The sequence below is a fragment of the Lasioglossum baleicum genome, chromosome 10 (assembly GCF_051020765.1).
Source record: "Lasioglossum baleicum chromosome 10, iyLasBale1, whole genome shotgun sequence".
NCBI classification, from domain to species: Eukaryota; Metazoa; Arthropoda; class Insecta; order Hymenoptera; family Halictidae; genus Lasioglossum; species Lasioglossum baleicum.
The window spans coordinates 14,733,880-14,750,185 of record NC_134938.1 but is presented as its reverse complement, the minus strand read 5'-3'; the positions used below and the strand labels follow the sequence as shown (position 1 = coordinate 14,750,185).

At 36.8% G+C, this 16,306-nt stretch overlaps 5 protein-coding genes across 9 annotated transcripts; 1 reads left to right on the top strand and 4 right to left on the bottom strand.

Moving 5' to 3' along the window:
• Positions 1–95: 95 nt before the first annotated feature.
• On the bottom strand, positions 96–5,394 carry Mcm2 (DNA replication licensing factor Mcm2). Of its 2 annotated transcripts, XM_076431677.1 has the most exons (14): positions 4,774–5,394; positions 4,428–4,603; positions 3,920–4,083; positions 3,753–3,835; positions 3,506–3,688; positions 3,213–3,424; positions 2,741–2,933; positions 2,463–2,666; positions 2,027–2,258; positions 1,694–1,944; positions 1,056–1,520; positions 736–918; positions 494–649; positions 96–389 (listed from the first exon to the last, which is right to left on the bottom strand). In XM_076431677.1, exons 1-14 carry the CDS (start codon positions 4,774–4,776, stop codon positions 261–263), a joined length of 2,634 nt encoding a protein of 877 aa, XP_076287792.1. In that variant the 5' UTR covers positions 4,777–5,394; the 3' UTR covers positions 96–260. The 2 variants fall into 2 exon arrangements, with proteins under 2 accessions (XP_076287792.1, XP_076287791.1); XM_076431676.1 differs by having other exon boundaries at positions 96–649.
• Positions 5,395–5,548: 154 nt separating this feature from the next.
• LOC143212703 (vacuolar ATPase assembly protein VMA22) lies at positions 5,549–6,795 on the bottom strand. Of its 4 annotated transcripts, none has more exons than XM_076431755.1 (2): positions 6,486–6,795; positions 5,549–6,080 (listed from the first exon to the last, which is right to left on the bottom strand). In XM_076431755.1, exons 1-2 carry the CDS (start codon positions 6,522–6,524, stop codon positions 5,571–5,573), a joined length of 549 nt encoding a protein of 182 aa, XP_076287870.1. In that variant the 5' UTR covers positions 6,525–6,795; the 3' UTR covers positions 5,549–5,570. The 4 variants fall into 4 exon arrangements, with proteins under 4 accessions (XP_076287870.1, XP_076287869.1, XP_076287872.1 ...); XM_076431754.1 differs by having other exon boundaries at positions 5,549–6,092; positions 6,486–6,794; XM_076431757.1 differs by having other exon boundaries at positions 6,527–6,785.
• Positions 6,796–6,843: 48 nt separating this feature from the next.
• Positions 6,844–9,221, top strand: Mrgbp (MRG/MORF4L binding protein). Its single transcript, XM_076431749.1, has 4 exons — positions 6,844–7,056; positions 7,448–7,569; positions 7,638–8,001; positions 8,541–9,221. Exons 1-4 carry the CDS (start codon positions 6,948–6,950, stop codon positions 8,693–8,695), a joined length of 750 nt encoding a protein of 249 aa, XP_076287864.1. The 5' UTR covers positions 6,844–6,947; the 3' UTR covers positions 8,696–9,221.
• LOC143212702 (small ribosomal subunit protein eS28) lies at positions 9,078–9,469 on the bottom strand. Its single transcript, XM_076431753.1, has one exon. The coding sequence runs from the start codon at positions 9,467–9,469 to the stop codon at positions 9,272–9,274; it is 198 nt and encodes a 65-aa protein (XP_076287868.1). The 3' UTR covers positions 9,078–9,271.
• Positions 9,470–12,097: 2,628 nt separating this feature from the next.
• On the bottom strand, positions 12,098–15,925 carry LOC143212687 (stromal membrane-associated protein 1). The gene is made up of 8 exons (XM_076431723.1): positions 15,583–15,925; positions 14,804–14,937; positions 14,562–14,729; positions 14,020–14,224; positions 13,676–13,951; positions 13,301–13,602; positions 12,624–12,764; positions 12,098–12,552 (listed from the first exon to the last, which is right to left on the bottom strand). Exons 1-8 carry the CDS (start codon positions 15,698–15,700, stop codon positions 12,436–12,438), a joined length of 1,461 nt encoding a protein of 486 aa, XP_076287838.1. The 5' UTR covers positions 15,701–15,925; the 3' UTR covers positions 12,098–12,435.
• Positions 15,926–16,306: the final 381 nt, after the last annotated feature.

The following is a 16,306-nucleotide window of genomic DNA, read 5'->3' as shown; positions in this document are numbered from 1 at the left end:
TACGTGTGAATTACATTTTAAATAATGATTTGTAGAAGGTGTGTCTTGCAGTTGATTATACCTAATTTATTAAACGTTTAGATAGAAAACGGGAATAAGTTTTTTCACCGCCGATAGGATACATTTATTTAGAAATGACAGAAACAATTATGTGGATAGAAACGTATAAAAATGAGTAAAATACAATCAGATGATAGTCTAATGTAAAAAATAGTTTTATATCAGATCGAAATATATTCATATACATAATTTAACGCTTGTTAGTCATCGATACTCTCAGGAAGTGTTTGTATAATCACTTTTCTCTTTGAGTCGTATAAAAAGTTGTTCGATTTGAAAATGTCACTTTCATAGAACGGATGAAGATTGTGTATGTCAATTTGTTTCGCCTAAAATAAAACGAGAGAATGTGAGTGAAACAATACATGTACACAATATATATATATTCATTACGTAAATCTATAATAAAAGTGCGTCGAAGAAAATGAATTACCCTATCTAATAGATCTTTCTCCGAGATTTCGATTACTGTAACGCGACTTCCGTGTATCGCTTTCTGAAATGCTAATGTGTCCAACGTAACTTGTCTCAGTATGTAATACAAAAGTTCACTGTGATCTTTTTTATACGATAAGTATTTCTGGAATGTCTGTAAAGAAACAACAGCGTATTTGTTATATTTTAATAAAGTCACTCTAATTATACTATTAACCATTCGAGCCGAAGCACACCTACCTGTCGCATACTTTTCATTACTGAATACTTCTGTGTATCAACGAAACTATCGAGCATCATCCTGATGGCGACATTGATATCAGTATCTTGAACATGATCCCGCAAATGAATCTTTGCGCTCGCTTCGGACATACGTATAATACTTTCTATGTGTCTCACAGTAATTGGTAAACTTCCAGTCGCCTAAAACATTTCGATAGAAACAATAATTGCGTCCATAAATTAATTATTCTAGGTCCGAAGAAATGTTTAATTTTCCAGTTGAAATAGCTCCGACTGCAAAAGGTTAAATGAATCGCATTCGTAGTTGTTTCATTTACCAAGCTTTCTTGTCTCAACTGACTGTACAACTTCGCCACTTTGTCTTGATCGATGTTCGTCAATTTAGGATGAACATTCTGTTTGGCATAAACTATATACTTCTTCAGAAGATCTTGCGGAATGGATATATCGTGCGCATTCTCTTCTGGAGCGAATGTTTTCTCCACATTCGTCGGATGATGTTTGATGTGAGAATTTACAACAAACTTGGCCAGGTGTCTATCTTGCATAGGATCGATTTCATCCTTTACCACACAGAGGATATCGAAACGAGACAGAATCGGTTCCGATAAATCAACATTTTCCGAGAACGTCATGCTAGCATCGTATCTTCCTCCGATAGGATTCGATGCAGCTATAACCGAGCACCTGGCGTGAAGAGACGTTACGATTCCTACTTTTGAAATAGAAATACTTTGTTGTTCCATAGCTTCGTGTATAGACGTCCTATCTTGATCGTTCATCTATAAGAATTGCAATCGTTAAATGCTGCCAAGAACGTTTACAACAATAATGCAATTTAACCGACGTCCTATGTAAAAGTATTAGTAAAGAAAACTTCAAACGGCAATATCTCGAAAGTGAAAGTATGTGACATGCGGCGTTCTTCCTGACAACCACAGAAATATTTGTCTACCTTATCGAACTCATCGATCAGACAGATTCCGTGATCAGCAAGTACCAGAGCACCAGCTTCCAAAGTCCATTCTCGAGTTGTTGGCGATTTCCTTACGAAAGCAGTTAAACCAACAGCCGAAGCACCCTGACCTGTAGTGAATACTGTTCTCGGTGCAATTTTCTCGATGAATTTTAAAAACTGAGATTTCGCTGTTCCTGGATCACCGCACATCAACACGTTAATGTCTCCTCTTACTTTGTGTTTGTTACCTACGCGATTTATAAAAGTAACGATTAGTCTTATCAGTGGAGAAACTGTGTGTTGGGAATGTAATGGTGAAAATTGAAGTACCGGGATTCTTCGATTCACCCCCAAATATTGCCAACGCTAGAGCTCTCTTCGAATACTCGTGCCCGTAAATCGATGGTGCAATGCTCGCGACAATGCGATCGAAGATTCGATGATCTTTGCTCAAGGAAATAATGCTAGAAATATCTTCCTCGGTTAGAGAGTCTACGATTTCTTTCGAGTCTTTCACGTGTAGATGATTTGCTAGAAGTACCGTCGCGAACACCGGGAAACCCTGGCGCCAACGAGAACATCGTTTAGTATTGTGTTCAATGTAAAATTCCTAAAATTCTATATTAGGTCGGTGCAAAAGAAATCAAACGTATCAAAGTCTTGAATACTGAGAAAAATGGAAGACATATATACTAATATTTTATCACGTACGCAATTAAAATTATTTATCTACAACTTTTCCACCGACCTAACATTATTCTCTTACTTGTTCTGTGTTCAATGAACCATCGTAATTGTTCGTGTAAATCGCTGTGACGTCTACTTCGTCGCCAGGCTTACAGCGATCGCAGAGGTCCGATAGAAGAATGCATTCTTTACTCCTTGGTATTCTACCTGCGGGAATTTTACCCGGTGATTCTTGGATTGTAACTTTTTGGTAATTTCTATAGATTGTTTGCTCCATATTAATCTGTGTGTAAAGATCGTTAATGAAATTTTGCTGCTCCAGAAATCTTTAAACTATTAATAACGATAGAGTTCTACCATAAACGGTCCGATGCTTTGACACTCAGGACAAGATCCAGGCTTAACTTCAGCATTTTGGTTTTGTACGAACGGACCAAGCACATACCCACACTTTGTACAATCGTATTTTACAACTGATAATTGTGGCATCACTCCCGTTGTTGCGGTTACCACGCCCAGGGTACGTACCAGTTGATTTAAATGCAACTTCCTGATATATTAATAATCAATTAGTAACCTCGTAAATATTAAACTTAATCTTGTAGGATTTACGGGGTAAAAGTATGTACGAACTATGTACGAACTATGTACTAAATTTCAGCTTTCTATGTCTTCTGTGTTTCTATTTAAATCTAAATTCAAATTCAACTTTCAATCATTACATTTAAATCTAGGTTCATGTCTTCCGTGTTTCAAGATTTTCTTAGAGAGGACAGAGGAACTGGCAATTACATATATAAATCGTACTCGGCGTGCAATTATCTTTTACCTAAACGTACGAATCTCTTCTATTAAAGGTAATTCTGATATCCTGACGTGAATTTCAGTCGTGACTCTTTCGTAACTGGGGAAGATGGTCAGCACCAATTCCTTCGCTACTTCATCGAATATTTCCAACATTTGGAACGGTGCTTCTGGCAGAAAGTAGGCCAGAACGTGTTCCTTACTGGCAAGAATAGGGAACTCCACAATGAAACTGGACTGTACAAAAATCAGAATAATTATCGTACAAATATACAGATTATCTCTCGTCATTCTAATTAGCAAGAGAAGATTCATTACTTGATTACTTTCGCACATATGCCGAATTCTTTCCTTGTACATATACTGTCCTTTCGAATTAGTATGCGTGCGTAAGAAACTTTTGAACCGATTTGATATTTCTGTTCTGGGCCCCAGCATCGATACCCATTCCTTAACCGAGTGACCTTTCGTATCTTCTAAGTTCTCAATGGATTCGATCATCTGAAATGAAATGATAAAAATGATTTTTACATCGAGCAGTAAGAAAGGCAATCGATACACTTACTTCTATATCTTCTATTTCACCTGTCGCAGCCTTCTCAGCCATACGTCGCTTGCGTGTTTGCACTTCGTCTTCATCGCTTTCATCTTCAATGTACAGATGTATAAGTACACGTATTATTAAAAACGCAGGTATTTTTATTACTAGTTCTTGATAAAGAAAACATGTACCGTAAAGCAAGTATCTATCGTCTCTGACAATGCCTGCTGCTCTATCTCTTTGATGCATCGCAGATTCGGCAGCTGCACGTTCGCCTTGCGACATCTCCGAGTAGGCTTCATCGTCGACTAGATTAGGATCGTATCTGTCTAAAGCTGGCATGGGTCGATAATCACTGAAATATTATAACAAAGTTAGCAATAAGAAGATAGCTTATTTAACGCTTTTAATGCCAGTAAGCACAAGTATCAGCGCTAGGTACACTTTTCGCATGGATCTCATAGGCTCGTTTCCAGGATTACGAGAGTTCAGGGGATGTCCTATTTTTAATTACACCTTGTAAACGCAAAAATAGAACTTTTGAGGGCGACTGCTGCAGCCTAGATCTTTTATCCAACGTTTTTCACTACTGAAAAACCCTATCGCATGGATTATCAAGAAACGAGGAGGCGCATCCAGTACCCTTGCAATCCTGGAAACGAGACTACATCCTAATTTCTATGCAACAAAAGATTTTACTCTTCCATATTATCCCCAAACAACTCTTCTCCATCCTCTTCCTGCTCTTCCAGATTAATGTCGTTGTCATTGCCAAGTAAATCAGACTCATCCTCGAAAGGTTCATCTATGTCTGGCGCAGGGGATGTCATTGCCTCTGCATGCCTATCGGAACGGACCGGAGAACTACTGGTATCCTAAAAGAATACAAGTGATACAGAAATTTGGGAAATTCGAAGATATCTCGTAAATTCTGTTTGTTAAACGCAGTGAGATATCTTTGATTGTGTTACATTAATTTACATTAATGCATTAGTTACGTTAACGCAGGCAAATTTATGATTTTTACGTCAACTAAATGTCTTACCATTTTATTTACAACAGATGAAACAAACTACAATAACAAACACCAACAAACAACACCGAAAATATTTACTCGCAACTAACGACTCGAACTGAAACGCAACAAATGGCGGGAATTTCTTTTAGATCAAACCTAACCCAATCGCGTCGTACTCGTACGTACCTCGATTCTGAAACGTCACAATTTCGATTAACCAATCACGATAGCCCTTTGGACGAGAAGAACGAAAATGTCGAATTCCATTGGCTAGAGTAACAGGTTGCACGAAATTCTTTGTTATTTAAAATATCAATTACGTTAATCGATCATTTCTTCACATCACTATCGACGATTTTGTTCCGAATGAAATATATTGCAAGTACATGCAGGAGCCAAATATAAAAATATATCTTTTCTTACTTTTAATTTACACTGGTGGCCTTAAATCTTTTTAATACGTCCACTATTTGAAATTGTACATGCTCATTTTTGTCATAAATGCATAAAATCCGCAGTCTATATATATAGTCATCATTTTGCCGGTTCAAAATTTGTTTAAAAATTACAAGCCTTCGAAGTTTGCGATTTTTGCCGATTTTGACGAAAACGCGCGGGGCCTCGCTTACGAATTTTTCTCTCGGGCCTCTCTTTTTGTTTTATTCAGAAAGGATTCGGCTATTTTAAAATAATTTTTACAACCTCGATAATTAACTTTATAATGTCGGAAAATGTCACGTGGACCACAACGGTATCACAATACGAAAGGTATTAGGATCAAATGAATTCTAGACACTCGCAATTATCTTTTTAAACTTGTATTATTATGTGTGGTGCGGTTTTTGTTCCGCACCGTAAGCATTTTTCAAAAAGTACGAAGTCCTCAACTTTTCTAATACAATGCCAATTTCTGCTTCGATATTCGCCGATCTAACAGCAAGGAAAAGAGTCTCCTGAAAACGTTTCTGAGCGATCCGTAAACTTTGCGGGACCAGAATGCCGAACCATTTTATAGGATCCGGAATTTCATCTCCATCCTCGTCTAGCTTCTTTAAACTTAAGTCAAAACTTGGGATTATCTTGCCAGTTGCATCTGTCAGCTTGGTTTCTAATTCGAACAATGTAACTACTTTCTCCTGGTCGTCGGGAATCTGTAGAATGCTTATACTCTCTTTCCCACGGATATACTTAGCTTTAGCTAGCTCTATGTGGCCGTTACGCAGTGTATTTTCCATTTGCATGTTCACGTTAATTTTCTCTTCCATTAGCTCGAGATTCCGCAGCAGATTCTCATCGATAGCTTTACATATCTCATCTCTACCTTCGTGCATTTTCTGCAAAATAAGCTGTACACAATAATGTAAAGTTTCACCTGAAATGTACATACAGTCAGGAACTTAAGTGATCACTAGACTGCGGATCTTTATGCAAAATGAAAATTGTCTGCATCAATTGCAAAAAATAGAAACTAAATTGTGATTATAATAAAGAAGAAATAAAATATTGACATCTTCAGTTTTTAAAATTTTCCAACAATTTTGAATTTATTTCCAGTGTTAATAGCCTTTGCAGATCTGAAATGAATAAAAATTGTGCTAAATTATGTTAAATTCTATATTCTACCCTTTTCTGAAAATTTTCAGAAGCCATAAATGCATAAAGATCCGCAGTCTAATGATCAGTTATCCTCCTAACTGTAAATATGTATTGTACAAGCTTATTATACTGTTGACCGATACCTTTACAGTAATCTTTTCAATGAATATTGTTCTACACATACCGTATGTTACCGTTTCTTTTTTAATTTCGTCTATAGAGAGCTGAATTTGAATATTGTGCTCAAATATCCTTGCCCTTGGAAATTGTCATTTTTATATAAGTTTGTCAGCTGGAAAGATTATTCTTATGCTGCACACCTATTTATCACATTTGTCAGATTTGCGGAATGTGTTTTCACCTTTGTTAGTATCTCATTCTCATCCCCACCATTTCAAGGCACAGCCAATCACAGTCCTTTTCGATTTCAGACACGTGATTTCATCGAGTTGCTATTCGATAAAAAGTAGTGTCTACTGCTTCATAACGTATCGTTATGTTCCCAAAAGAATGCGACGCTAACCAGAGGAAATCATAATGTTATTAACTGTCTCCAGAATGGAAATGCAATAATATTGACTTGTCAGCATTGACAGTAGGTTGCAATGATGGCAGTTAAAGAGAAACAGTTAGAGAATCCTAACGACGAAGTCGAATGGAACGTCGAGAACGAAATTCAATTATTCTTTGCTATGAACGGACATAAACCTGTCGGTAAGATTTCAAGTAATACATAGTGGAGTCTTTGTAGGTTATGTTTACAGTAGTTTCACCTGAAATTATTGTAATAACTTTTGATTTATGTACGAAGGGGAAACATCAATTTTATTTTTAGAAATAAAGTAATACTAGGTATTTTTCGTGTTATTTTTATTAACTTCTAGACAGTTTGTTTTGCGTTCGATAACCGGTACCTTTATCCTAATTATTATTTGAAATTATAAAAATGATTTCATAAGAAATGGTTGTATAGATATTTTTAGTACAGCACGTATTACAATAGAAACCGCACAAAGTCTAAATAAAATCAATCTTGTAAATAATATCATTGTAGAATGATTCTGTTTTCATTTTACAAAACATCACGAAACATTTCCTTTCACAGGTGTGAATAAATATTTCCACATGGTTTGTATATGGGAGAAGTTTCGAGCTGCCATCCACAAAGATGTACCGTTAAAAATGATTTGGGATCATTTGGAATCAATGTATGACCTCATAGCATTGGTACTTATTAATGTATTATAAAGTAGTACGTCGATGTTGCGAGTAAAGTTAAAAGTGTATCATTTTAGGACGATATGGAAGATTTACCATTCCCCAATCAAGAGATAGATTTCTCTTTACCCGAACAAGAATTCTTCGGAATGCTGAAAGCTAGGAAACGAGAAGAACCAGAACTCAAGTTGAAAGAACAAAGGGATAAGTACAAGGAAATGAAAAAAGAGAAAGATGTTAAGGATCCTACGAAGAAAGATACTATCCTGCGCGATCTTAAGGGAACAAAAGAAGTTGAGAAAAAGAAGGAAGAGTTAAAGAAGTTTGTCAAGGATATAGAAATGAAGAAGGACAAACTTCGAGATGTGAAAGATATCAGGAAAGATTACAAATCTTCGAAAGGGAGATCGTCCAAAGGAAAAGATGATCTTGAAGAAATAAGTGTGTATTTCTATCTTTAATATAACTCTATTCCTCATCTACAAGAAGATGGTACAAATTTCGACAGAGGGGCAATAGGATCTCTAAAGCCCACTCTTACAGGATGCGCTTTCTTATTTCTCGAGGATGCAAAGATGGGGTTTGTCAAAAGTCCTATTTTTACGTTTATAAGGCGTAATTTGTATTATTCGGAAGCATAAAGCTACACATGTGGCTACTTTCATAAAGCTGCGACAGCTACATGCTGCAGAATAATGCAAATTACGCCTCGTAAACGTAAAAACAGGACTTTTGAGGGCGATTACGGCATAGATCGATCTTTTATCCTAAATCCCAATCTTTGAATTATCCCAAACCCTATCTTTGGAGGGAAAAACCCCCTCATCTTTGCATTATCGAGAAATTAGAAGGCGCATTCTGGAGAGATAGCAGGACATTGTGACAGTGCGGTTCCAGTCAAACTTGATAGTATAAATATTGCCATCATCTCGTGGAGGAGGAATACATGCGTGTAGAATTTAATAATTCCTTTCTTCCAGTGTCTACTGTAAAGAAGGAACGTAAGGACTCGGACTCTGGCCGTGAAAGCTTAAAGAGAGGACCGAAACGACCAACTAGGCAAAGCGTCGATAGCATATCTAAAGCATCCCTGAGTCCGCGCAATACACCGCCACCCAAGCGTAGAAGGATATAACAATTATATGCAGACATTGCATATTGAACTTCGAACGACTACGCTCGTGTATAATATGCACGAGCTACGTAAAGACTTATACGAAAAAGACTATGCCTGCGAAAAAGAGTGTTTTATAAGGAGTTTTGCATTTATATTCTATTGTAAATATAATGTATAGACTGCGGATCTTTATGCATTTATAGAAAAAGAAATTTTATTTCGCACAAAGGTCCGCGGTCTAATAATGTATAACGGAACGTAAATAAAAGTATTAGACATGTACGTACTAGTATTCTGAACTAATAAACCGATTGGTCGATTAATAAATCCGGACTAATATTGAAATAAAGTGTACGATTCGAAGTGAAATACAATTAGGATAAAATAAGAAAGAATATACTTCGGAGAATATTAGCCAGTGTTTATTACAGAAGTCGCAGACATCTTCATGGACATAGAGTTTCGGTTTCGTGTTTGCTTATTGTAGTGGAATAGTTGTGAGAGCTTCATATATATCGGTCGATGGAATGGTTTGTATTGCCATGATCAGGATACTCCTGACGGTTCTCGGACGCCGATGGTAAATATATACTTCTATCGAAGTCTTCTCGCTTCACGTTCCGACTCCAGTAAGGTTAGGAGATCACCTTCTCGTACCGGTCCTTTTACATTCCTGATAATCTGTCGATTTTGTTCGCCCAGGAATTCAACTTTGACTTGCGTGCACTGACCCTGCGAGCCAGTTCGTCCTAGGACTTTTATAACTCTCGCCAAAACTACAGGTTTGTCCATGATGTTTTCACGTGGCTTTGATGCGTCAAGGAAAAGACGTTTCAAGGAAGTGAAAGAGTCTACCTCGTCCCGCAATTTACTAATCAAAATGGCTGTTTCCGGTAAGTTTCTCCAGTTGCATGCGCGCGCACACGCGCGGCTACGATGATTTGTACAATTTTCATTTGAACGGCTAGACTCGTTTTTCCAGGATTGCAAGAATGCGGAATGCGCGTTCTCATTTCTCGATAATACAAAGATGGGGTTTTTCAGTAGTGAAAAACGCCGGATAAAAGATCTAGGCCGCAGTCGCCCAGCAAAAGTCCTATTTTTACGTTTACAAAGCGTTTCAGATATTTCTTGTAGGCAGATTAATCTTTCTGATATTGCTAACATTTTATAACATTTTATTCATTCGATCAAATCGGTAGAAATTGAGTAATTAGTTCGATCAAAATAGACTTGCAATAACATTTTGAATAATCGACAACGAAAAGTGTGTATTTTAGAAAAGAGAAGCATCTGTTTATTTTTGAAACATAAATACTGCAATTTATTATAATAATTTTGTTATCTATCAGCGCATAGTAGATGGCGTTTACTATATGTATATATATTTAAATTTATAATTGCACACAACACTGAGGATATGAACATTGTAATTTGCAATCGTTTCTCAGTTTTCTTTCTTAATGCTGGAAACTGTTTATTCGAATAAACGTTACGTACGAAAAACATAATAGAAAGAAATGTAAGGAATAATGTATAACAGTTCGAGAACTGTTAATTTCTAATTGTAATATATAGATTCGTCGAGGAATACAATATGCTTATGTTCAGTTTGTTAAAATCTAAAATTAACGACGGAATGTCATTCGGATTGTTAAACTTCAGAACCAATTCAACTATAATATATATAATTTTACGATTTCTTATAGCGCTTTCTTTTATATTTGCCATATAACTTTACCTTCACCTGAGAATTTGTTCTGTTATTAATAACACTGTTCGATATATTTCAGCTTCTTACTTCGAGTAGGCGTTTCATATTTGATCGTGGATCGAACACATGTTTATAAACAATTTTTAATTCTCACGTGTAGTTTACGAAAAAACAATTTTTGCACTGTTAAAACAGGTCCCAGAGGGCGAAATTTTTCCTCAATATTGATTTTTTAAACAATCACGTATACGCTTATTAATAGACAGTGGACCTTTACGCGAAATAAAAATTTTCTACTTGAATTACAACAAACTGAAGCGAAATAAAAATATATTTTCCTTCTTATAACAGTGTTTTTAAATTCGTCGAATGTTTTTACTGTCTCGAATTACACCTACTCGTTTTTGTCATAAATGCATAAAATCCACTGTCGACTTATTAAAGATTTTACAAGTTCCTATTCACCTTGCGAACATTCAAAACGTCCACTCGAAGTTAAAAAGCCGCGAATGTTAAAATTTGTTGTAAATGTAATCCTCAATATACACGTTTATATCTTTTATATATTTTTTTATGGTCGTTTTAATTTACATCAATACAACGTACTCGGATCTCATCGTCGAATTTCTTTGATTTCAGAAATCTCTCGTATTTCACATCTTGACAATTTTGTACTTATATCATATATCAATTTTCTCGATACGACGGCAAGTTACAGGGCCAAATCATTTTTTCAACCGCTATCTCGTAAATTACATGATTGTTGGTAATTATTTATAAGAATACGGTGAAAAATGTTCTCAATATATTCTATATTCAGTGGCAACATGATTCGGTATCGCTTACCAAGAGAAAAAATCGAATTAAGCAATGAACGGGTCGAATATGTCCAAAACTTATTGTCAAGTTTCAATATTTACGCTGTTACATGGCAACGAATTGCAGAAATGTTCACCAACGTAGAAAGCTTTAATTAATCTAGAACTGTTATAACTAAAATGCTGTTCTTTTTAAATGCAAAGTATTTATAAAGTATAGGGGGTGTTGGTCGAGTGTTTCGGATCGTTAAGTCATCTGCCATTAGGTAGTGTCAAAGAGAATATGACAATATTTTCAGAGTATCGTAAGAAGTAACAATATAATACTTGCTGGAAATTATTAAGTTCTAAAATGTTTCTTTAATATGTTAATTAACGTCGGAATTCAGCAATCTAAGTAACACGCTACTCAAGTACAAACACAATAGCAAGACATCGTTGTCTTCTCCCGCTCTTCGAATAATTAAAATCGATTACACGTGGAAACAGCAACGAAATCGTTTTATCGTATCTTTATACATTTTGATTGTATACAAACATTGTAACGTTTCGTTAGAAAACGTTTCTAGTCTCTAAAATCGTTTAAACGTGACATTTCAAAGAAGAGTTGCATAAATTATGAAAAATTTACGAAATCATTAAAACACGTGCTTCGTATCTGGGGGGAACGGGGGGGGGAGGGGGACGAATCATTTCGCAAAACACGCTTACTCGACTAAAAATACTTGTACTTGTTTAAGTATAATGAAATATTTTTTGCCATAATGAAAGTGGACCCTGACAATACACTAATCACGTAGTTACAAAAGCACCCATTTTAGCAAATAATATAATTACGTTCTCAAGTACATACATATACATATGTACGTCACGAATAACTCTTTACAATCAGTCAAAAATTCGTTTTTATTATAATTCGTAGTTCCCGTTTCTTTTTTTTCCAACAGTAACGTTGAAAGCTAGCGAAGCTTTAGAAGAAAAATATTTTCTGACTCGAAGTACTGTGTACATTTTTACGCGTTACCTTTCGAAAATGGCAGCGTTCGAGTATCTTCATTCTTTTCTTATTTTTTTTTTTGTTTGTTTCGTGTCTCGGTTGTGTTATTATCCCATATTAATTTCCAAACTAATATGGAAATATGAATGTGTTGGGCAAACGAACGTTCGACACTAGTGTACAACACTGAACGACATAATCAATCAACTAACAATATCCTTTAAGACATTTACTGCCACAGATTGGTGGAAAGCGTTTGTCCGGAAAGTGTAGATGTGGTAGCCTTTCCCGGAGCGCTCGAGAAACTATTACCTCCCATAGATAGTTGAGACATTTGTTGCGGTAACTGAAATATTAAGAAGTAATTACAATTGTCAGTACATAAAAATAATACAAGCTTCCAAACAAACGACGCACCTGACCACTAAAGTTGACGGATTGTTGACGCTGCGGTGTTGGTAAGTTGAAGAAAGGATTGCTGCCAGGCGCGGGTTGAAGATTTTGTGTTAACATTCCGCTCCATCCATTATTGCTATTAGACTGTCCTAGTTGCATCATCTACAAATTCACGTTCAAGAGTAGCATACAATCAAGTAATTTATCAGTAGACAACGGATTTTATGAATTTATGACAAAAAATGAGTAGGTGTAATTTGAAATAGTAAAAACTGTAGAAGAATTTAAAAATACTCATTCTTTGTCTACTTTTGCTTTCTCATTCCTTGATAAAGCAAAGATGGGGCTTTTCAGTAGTCAAAAGCGCTAGATAAAAGATCAAAAGTCCTATTTTTACGTTTACGAGGCGTTTCAGATATTTCTTGTAGACAGATTAATCTTTCTGATATTCCTAATGTAACATTTTATTCATTCGCTCAACTCGGTAGAAATTGAGTAATTAGTTCGATCAAAAAAGACATGGGTTCTGCTGTCGAAGGGTTAAAGGGGTAGTCTCGTTTCCGGGATTGAGAGGATGCGGGATGCGCCTTCGTAGTCGAGTAGGAGACTGATCTTTTGTCTAGCGTTTTTGAATCACCGTTCGTATAATTGTCACGAAAAATTCATTGAAGAGAAAGATAAAGTAAAAGTCTATGTACCATTTGAGACTGCATCACCGCAATGGCAGGATTAGGTGCACCATTCATTTGATGCATCTGGCCTATTTGTATGCAGTTTCCTAAAGAGTTCGCTGCAACGGATCCCAGCGAATTCGGATTCACTGTCATTTGAGTCTGGTTGACAGTCATTTGATTAGTCGTAACAGGCATTTGAGCAGGTAGATGGTTAAGTTGAGTCAAGGAACTTTGTTGGTTTGGGAAATTACTTTGCTGACCGAACGCTACCATGTTTGGTACTTGTTTGTATTGAACGGCAGGCTGTTGTTGAGGATACATTCCACCTGAAAATACGATAACGTTAAACGTCCTAAAGCTACAGAGGAAAAACAAGTGCATTTCAAATATTCATCGTACCAGGAACTCCATAGATCGCTGATTGCTGATGACTCGGTGTACCGTACAAGGCCAAAATACTGTCTTTGGACATTTTACTCTTTTCCTGAGGCGACGGTGCTGGCTGATCGAAGAAACTTTCCTCTTCGCTTTTACTCGCAGTAATTGATGTGCTGGTAGTCGAGTTAGAGGTACTACTACTGGTCGAAGCTACCGAAGCCGGGGATGCGGACAAGAAGGAAGAGAATATATCATCTCCAGTACCGTTTACGTTCGACTGATTCGCTGCTGGGGCATCTAAGAAAAATTCGGAACAGGATTATATAAATCCTTCTGACAAACGAACATATAATATAGTAAGCTACCTAAACCCAGTAAGTCCAGAGTAACAGCATTGGTAGCCCTATTGGGTTTAGGGCTGACAGAACTCTTAGGTTTCGGCAGCTGAGGCACTACTTCTGGTTTCTTCACGGGTGGAAGTATAGTTTGGTTACTAGTTGTTTTTGAAGTCTCCTTTTTTCGCCTACGTTGCCTTTCGGCTTCTTCATCGAGCTCCTTATCCCAATTTATCTACAAGCAACATGTATAGAAATTACTTCTTGTGTTAATATAGTTTTAACACGTTCCGTGCCATGTGTACCAACGATGGTACACGCTAAACTTTCCATTCAGACTGTGTGTGTACCATGCCAACATATTTATTTAATGCGATAAAAACATGTATTTTATAACAAGTTTAAGACTGTAGAATACTTTTCCGCCAAAAGAATATTCTATAATAATGAGTAATGAATAATAATGTGATAACTACTCTATACAAGCTAATTACATCAAGTGGCCTCTGAATGAAAAGTCAAGCAGAAAACAGCTTGGCACGGAACACGTTAAAAAGGAAATATAGTTATACCTTTGGTAAAGGTGGTGGTACCCATTCTCTAGCTATGTACTTCTTATGTTCGTACTTTGCACGAATGAAACTCTCGAGGCTACAGTCCGTTTGCGGTCTTCGAAAACTGTCTGGAAGGTTTGCTTCGTATACAGCTCTTGCTCGGGAGTTACCCATCTGCTGTAGACTCTGAAAAGAACAATGCATCGTTGTTGAACCAACTGCGAGTTGTATCTAACAAGATGAAGTTACTATATACAGACCACTACTTGTTCCGGTGTCCATGTATCCAAGTTAACTGATTTAACTTTGCTTATATGGACTCCAAGATTTCTATGTATGCCGGCGCAACGAATGCATAAAAATATACCTAGATTCCAACTAGCCCATCTTGGTCCTACAAAGCATAAGAAACGAAGAACATATGTATATGTATTTATGATAACGTAAACTTCATCTCGGGTCATACAAACCCGAGGAAGACAGCAGGGTTAACCGTTTTAGATAGATAGCGCGAAAACAGTTTTCAGACATGGTTTTTGAAATTAGGCACTAAAACGGTGAACAATGTAATTTCTATGGAATCTATGAACATAAACAGATGAAAATTAAGTTCTAATGAATTATTATAAATAAATGATTGGACAAAAATAAAACGCACGAACGTTTGTTTACGTAAATAAAAAAGTAGGATTTTCGTAAAAATTATTTATCGAAATCCGATAAGAGAGCAGGGATGCAGATGATTCTTAATCGAATATGCTTACACGAAGAAGCAAGACGTCTAAGTACGGGACATTGGTAGTGTTCATCAGCGATCGCTGTCATGTGTAGTTTGTCAGAGTGGGAATTAAAAATCTATAATGTTTCGTTAGACGAAACTAGGTCGTTTTGAAATCGATATCGATGACCCGCATGCATCATCGTTGGTGAAAAGAAGCAGAATTTTCTCGTACACGTAGAAGATGGACGAAACAATGGGCTAAACCGATCGTAGACAAGGGAGATATCGATGGAAATATTTCGAATTTGATGGACGAACCTTTTGCATCGCAGTCGACACAATACTTGTTGTCTTCGTCCCGCAGCATCTGCGTCAAGAGATTTTGACATTTTTCCTGGATCTGTTTGGCACGTTCCTTTTCAAGGCGAGACGTCATTCTTACAGTGGGTTGCAGTGGGTGGACACTCTGGCCACACGTATTTCCAAAACAATGTTTTTCCTCTTGCAACACAGGACGTGCACCAGAGCCGTCAAGTGCAGTACTCGGCAATGGTCACCGAACGCCCCCAATAGCCAATAGTTCAACTCGTTACTCACCGAAACGTCAGGCAGTTGAAAGAATTCTATTGGATCCGTTTGCTTCGATGCTTTGAACGAAACAATACGTAGATTAACAAACGACCCATACACACCGAATACCAGAAGCGAAATCTTCAGAACCGATTTTCAGTGCGCATGCGCTCGCAAGTTAGTCCATGGTAAATATAATCTCTGATAATACCAGAGAGGATTTAAATATATAGAATATATATATAGGCAGAGAATTTGCATTATTCGGAAATTACGCCTTGTGAACGTAAAAATAGAACTTTTGAGGGCGACTGCGGCCTAGATTGATCTTTTATCTAGCGCTTTTGACTACTGAAAAACCTCGGACAAACCTAAAGGATTGAGCTAAGGTCAAAGAGGATATAATTCTCCGCTAAGGTCATTTGAAGTAACTTTCGCCTTCGCGAAAATGTTCTCCGTGGCTTTGTTCCGA